Source organism: Hyaena hyaena, unplaced genomic scaffold (assembly GCF_003009895.1).
Source record: "Hyaena hyaena isolate Hyena2069 unplaced genomic scaffold, ASM300989v1 scaffold_235, whole genome shotgun sequence".
In the NCBI taxonomy this organism is placed as follows: domain Eukaryota; kingdom Metazoa; phylum Chordata; class Mammalia; order Carnivora; family Hyaenidae; genus Hyaena; species Hyaena hyaena.
Genome location: NW_024080867.1, coordinates 2264036 through 2270163, shown reverse-complemented (window position 1 = coordinate 2270163; position 6128 = coordinate 2264036). Strand labels below are relative to the sequence as shown.

Genomic DNA, 6128 nt, shown 5'->3' with positions numbered 1-6128 from the left:
GTGGTTTATCTATACAATGGAACACTACATGGCAATGAGAAAGAATGAAATCTGGCCATGTGTAGCCACATGGATGGACCTTGAGGGTGTTATGCTGAGTGAAATAAGTCAGGCAGAGAAGGACAGACACCATATGTTTGCACGTGTAGGAGGATTAGGAGGAACTTAATGGAGGACCGTTGGGGAGAAGAAAGGGAAAAATAGTGGGGTAGAGGGAGGGAGTCAAACCGTAAGAGACTCCTGAATGCCGAGAACAAACTGAGGTCAGACAGGGATGGGGGGGAGGGGAAGGGGGTGACAGGCATGGAGGAGGGCACTTGTGGGGATGAGCACTGGGAGTTATATGGAAACCAACTTGACAATAAACTATTTAAAAAAAATAATAATAATAAAAAAGAAAAGAAAAGCCAGATGAAAGTTCTGTCCTACAAGCCAGGAGAAAAAAGGGTCCCACTGAGAACGAGGGATGAACTATTTCAGGAGTTGGCAGCCACCTAGTTTTGTAAATAAAGTTTTATTGGAACACAACATGGCCCATTAATTTACATCTCATCTGTGGCTGCCTTAGCTCTAGGAGTGGAGCTCTAGAAGGCAGAGTGGAACAGCTACAGCACAGATTTTATGGCCCATAAAGCCTAAAATATTTACACCTAGCCCCTTACAGTCAAAGTCTGCCAGTCCCTGATGCCAACAATAGTCAAAAAAGACTTAGAACAGGGGCGCCTGGGTGGTTCAGTCGGTTGAGCGTCTGACTCTTGATTTTGGTTCAGGTCATGATCTCACAGTTCATGGGATCAACCCCCGTGACAGTGCAGAGACTGCGTGGAATTCTGTCTTCCCCCCTCTCTGCCCCTCCCCTGCACATGCTCTGTCTCTCTCTGTCAAAAATAAACATTAAAAATTTTTTTTAAAAAGACGGTAACTGGGCATTGCATTTGGTGATGTGGAGACGACTGGTAACTTGCTTAAAAGCAGCTTCCGCGGGACAGCTGGGACCCAGTGCCTGTACTGGTGAGCTGGCTCTCAGATCTGTGAGACACAGATGACACACACAAACAAAACTACCTGTCAGCGTTTTTAAGGAGCCACACAAAGAAGTGAGAAAAAGACAGCCTTTCAAACCGCACCTGTGCTCCCTTCACAACCTGGCTCAAGATCACCTCCTTGGGAAAGATCCCCTCCCCTTGGCCTAGGCAGCCATGAGCCGAGGTCTCCTCCAGTCAGCTGTCGCCTGCACTGAGAGCCCGGTTTGCCTCCAGGACTGCCCACCAACAGGCTGTGAGCTCCTGGAGAGCAGGGACTGCGGCTGAGCCGTGTGTTTCTCGCACAGCGCGGACACCAGACACACCAGGTGCAGCACAAGCCGCTGTCTGCCTGCCCCACGGAGCACCGCTGGGCTCCATCAGGGCCCCGGCGAGGGGCGGAGTCTTCCCCAACGCGGAATGGGATGAAGAGGAGGCAGGGAGGCAGGCGCTGGGCGCCCCCTGCAGCCCACCCCTCACCAGAATGTGAGGAATGGGAACCAGCTCCCAGGACGGGCCTCTTAAACTGAAAACTTGTAAAAGAAAATAAACGCTGCTAAGTCCTGAAAAGCGGGACCGCACTTCCGAGAGGAGGGAGGAAATGCCCACTCACCCGAGACGCGGCTTTCAGCTCGGGTCCTGTCCCCGCGGCCTCCTGCTTCGGCCTCCTGTCCTGGAGAAGCGCCGGGCCCCTGGAAAGCAGGGCTGGGGGAGGAGAAGGGGGGAGCTGGAGACCGAGTCTACACCGCGCCCCTGACCACCGGCGTGGGAACGGTCCCTTCCTGCGGAGTCTTAAACCAGAGCCATCCGTCAGTCGGAAAGGGCTTCAACAGGTGCAGAATCGAATGCTCGGGCACGAACAGGGCTGGACTCATCCGTAAGGGGGTGACCTGCATCCTGCTACTACTCTCCCCGGGGGCTGCCACGGAGCGGAGCGGAGTTCCTCTCTCTGGGGGCATGACTTCTGGAGGTGTCGGGCCAGCCTGACCCGGGGCAGGTCCTTCCCTGCACCGCTGCCTGATGCTCGGACTCAGGGTAAACTTCCAAACGTGTCGGTTCCTCCGACCTGCCAGCCTCAGAGCCTGGGGACACCACTCACCAGCAGTCGGGCCCCAGAAGCCCCTGGCCCCACGACCTCGCCCTCCCGCCCTCTGAGAGATCGCTAGTCCCCGTCCACCAGGCCCGACCACCTGTCACCCTCACCTCGGCTCTCAGGCCCCGTGGTCACCGCTCCTCGCTGGCCCTTGGATGGGAGCCCATTCCTCCCGCGCGGCCTTCCCCGGGCGGGGCGGCCGGAGGCGGCCTGGGTCCCCGCAGTCCGGCCCCGGCCCGCCCCGGGCTTTGTGCGGGGGGCACCACGCCGCAGCGGGGACTCCCGCCCGCGGGACACTACGCTCCTGCCCGTGCCTGCCTCCCCCTGCATGTCGGCGCGGCGCGCGCTCGCTGCCCCCACCCGCCCCGGGGACTCCCGGCGTCCAGCCGGCCCCGCCCCGCCCCGCGCAGAGACCCCGACCCGTCCCGGCAGCACCAACCCCGGCCGCGGGCCGCTGCCGGAAGTGGGCGTGTGCGGCCGCCGCAAAGTTCCCTGGGAAATGTAGTCCCGGCCAGCGCCGCGACGGGACTGAGCGGAGCGCAGGCTGCAAGGCTCGGACCCTCCCTGGGGCCTACACAGCATCCGTCATCCCTTCTCCGGGCTGGCCGCTTCCGGCTTTTGCGGATCGTGGACCCCCGACCCGGGCCTGGCCGGAAGTACAGGCCTCCAGGGAGACTGACAGTACCCCACAGGCTTCTGGGAGATGTTGCCGGGTTCGGAGCGCGCAGGCGCAGTTCCCGGGCCGGGGGCGGGGCCGATGGCGGGGGGCGGAGCCGCAGGGCTGGCCACGGTGACGCTAGGGCGGGGCGGGTGGAGCGGTCCCGGGGTGGGCGTCCCGCAGGCGTCCCCGCGGGTGGTTGCGGCAGAGGGCGGCGCTGGGCTTTGCCGGGGTCCAGAGTGAGTGGTCCTGGTGGGGGCGTGTGAGCGCCGCGTGCCCGCGCGTCACTCACTTCGCACCTTCGACCTCAGGTGGGTCCCCTTGTCCCGGACACTCGGGTCGGCCCCGCCCGCCACCTCGTGTCCAGGTGCCACGTCCCTGCACTTGTGGGTCCTGCACCTGAACGGTCTTCCCCCGAACTCTCGTCGGGGCTGTTTCCCTTCTGTCACTCTCTGGGAGGGTTGCCCCGACTCGCAGTCACAAACGCCACCCACCCGGGGACCTTCATGATTATCTGAGTTAACTGATGCTTTTTATTCATTTACTGTTTAGGGCCAGTCTTAGCAGAGCCGTCAGGAGCTTTCTGGATCCCTGGAGCTGAGCGCCTTGTCCCTCTTGGTGAATAAGCTCACTTAACAACAGCGCGGGCATAATGCCCTTATTACAGACTCAGGAGGCTGCATGCGGTTACATTGATGTGACATATTGTAATGTCATTTAAGACAGAGAAAGAGAGGAGGGGTAGCCAGGAGCTGGGGGCTCCCTACAAAGGGCAGAGGGAACTTGTGGGTCTTCTGGATCTTGGTGGGAGTAGTTGTGATGTGGGAGACAGAGGCAAAAGAAAAAATTAAATTCTCTTACTGCCTACAGCCCATTGACAAGTCCTTCAAACAGATGGACTGGCCTTCCTCTGGGAGTTCAGCTGCCTTGCCGAGGACTCTTTGTTAGGGGCAAAGGGCAATCTTAGCTTGAGGATCCCCGACCCTCTAGGATCCTGTAAGTCTACTTTAAACACCTAAAAATCCCTTTGGAAACTTCCTTTATCTCTGCCCCCGTAAGATCTATGTTGGCGACCATCCTCCAAGCTTATGGCTCCAGATACACATGTGAAGGGTCTCATGCCTGAGGGCTTATCAAACAGTAAAAAATGACCAGTTCCTAACAACAACTAGCCCCTCAAGGTCTTCGAAACCTTGCTTCCAAGCTTCCTTAGAGACTTCGGCTGTCCCTAACCCCCTCCCAACCTGAAGGTATATAATCAGTCACCCATCACAACCCCAGTGCAGCTCTTTCTTCCTACGGGTCCGTCCCAGCGTTTTAATAAAAAGGACCTCTTTGCACCAAAGATGTCTCAAGAATTATTATTTTTTTTAATTTTCTTTTTTTGAGAGAGAGAGTGAGTGCAGGAGAGGCAGAGAGATAGACACACAGAATCCGAAACAGGCTCCAGGCTCTGAGCTGTCAGCACAGAGCCCTATGCAGGACTCGAACTCACGAACCGTGAGACCATGATCTGAGCCAACGTCAGATGCTCAACCAACTGAGCCACCAGGGTGCCCCTCAAGAATATTTTCTGGGCGGTTGGCTCCCAACCCCAACACTTCAAACCACATCAGTTACACAGCTGTATGAATTTGGCAAAATTAGAATTCTAGGCCTACAGTGAGTACGTTTTACTGTACCAGCTTTTAAAGACTCAAGACATTTTACACATAACATCTGTGTGTAAATGTTTCCTCATTAAAAATAAAGTTGTAAATCCCTCATTGACATAATGGAACTGATTTTAAACTACCCTAACGAGGGGTGCCTGGGTGGCTCAGTCAGTTGCGTGTCCTTCGGCTCCTGTCATGATCTCACGGATCAAGCCCCACATCGGGCTCTGTGCTGACTGCCAGCTCAGAGCCTGGAGCCTGTTTCAGATTCTGTGTCTCCCTCTCTCTCTGACCCTCCGCTGCTCACACTGCATCTCTCTCTCTCTCAGAAATAAGTAAAACATTAAAGAAAAAAAAAAGATTTGCTTTGAATTGATCGAATGGCACTAGCTGGTGAGGCAGCTTAATTCTGAACCAGTAAATAGAAAACCATGGGTAGAGAATATAACCTGTTCTTTTTCTTTCTGGAACTGGCCTTGGGGTAATTGGTGTGTAGGACTTCTCTTCTACTTTATATACTGCTTGGCCTACATCTCAGTAAGTCAGGGTTCTTTGCCTGGGTCCGGGATAACGTGACCCAAACCATCAATGGCCTGGGTGGTTTTGCAAATGTCTTCCACCCAGCGCCCCCTACAGGAGCTAGACGGATCCACAGAGACGTCCGAGGCAGGACCTGGCACCTTGAGAAGGGGTGACTGGAGGAAGGTGGAACAGAGGCCATGTAGCTGTCATCACAGTCGCCACCCAAAGCACAGCAAGTAGAAGAGAAATACTCTAGCTTCTCTCCAACTCCCACCTTCCAGTCTATGCCATCCCCCCGCCCCTTGGTAAAGTGGACAGAAAACCAGTGGGCAAAGGACTCAGGGCAATGCCACCCGCCAAGCTTAAACACACACAGGGGAGTGCAGAGCAGGGGAAAGGCAGAAAATGGATCTTAGAGCCCACAGGCAAATGACTGGTAGAGGGTCCCGTAGGGCCCACTCCGAGCTGGACCAGGGAAAGAACTGCCCCGTAATCCTCCAGGATGACTGCGCACACGTCCCTGTAACCGCACATTCTTCCCAGATGCTGGCCACTTCCCTTCCCTCAGTATGCACTCACCTTGGTAAATGGCTGCGATTCTTCGGGAATCCCAGGAGTAAAGGTCACAGTGGTGCCGTAGGAAGGTTTTCCTCAGAGGTGCCCAGCCTCCTGTCCATACACCAGACCTGGGAACAGGGTGACAGGCAGTTTCTAGCACGGGTGATGACTGAGGCCTCTAACCAGACATTAAGTGTTTTTACATAAATAACCAAGTAAAATTTCTGTGGTTGACTGCTGACTTCATTTGTAGACTTGCTAGTAATCTCAGCGCGCAATCTGTCAGGCCATCTGTGGTAATGCTGGTGAAGGCTTGACATGAAGCTCCGCAAGGGACAGAAGTCTGCATGTGCTGTGGGCAACAAGCTTATTGTAATTTCACGGGTGCTAGGTGTGGCGTTGCACACATTTACAAATGGTAACAAAATATAATACTTGTGGGCTGTCAATTCCATGCAGCAATGGATTCTCTTAGAAGGCCTTTGTTGACTTGTACCAACATATGCTTAAAATGGACAAAGGAGTATACAATTCTGACAATGTTGGTTGATTTTTTAAAATGTTTATTTTTGAGAGAGAGACAGACAGAGTGTAAATGGCGGGGGCGGGGGGGGGGGGGG

General features: G+C 55.1%; 1 protein-coding gene across 3 annotated transcripts in view; it reads right to left on the bottom strand.

The window, feature by feature from the left end:
• Positions 1 to 2474, bottom strand: part of ZFP28 (ZFP28 zinc finger protein) — a 20105-nt gene extending 17631 nt beyond the window's left edge. For all 3 annotated transcript variants that reach the window (XM_039244112.1, XM_039244113.1, XM_039244114.1), the window contains exons 1-2: positions 2226 to 2474; positions 1636 to 1727 (exon numbers count right to left, since the gene is read on the bottom strand). In XM_039244112.1, the coding sequence (XP_039100043.1) occupies positions 1636 to 1727; positions 2226 to 2445 (312 nt within the window). In that variant the 5' untranslated portion in view covers positions 2446 to 2474. The remainder of the gene's footprint in view (positions 1 to 1635; positions 1728 to 2225) is intronic.
• Between the last annotated feature and the right edge of the window lie 3654 nt (positions 2475 to 6128).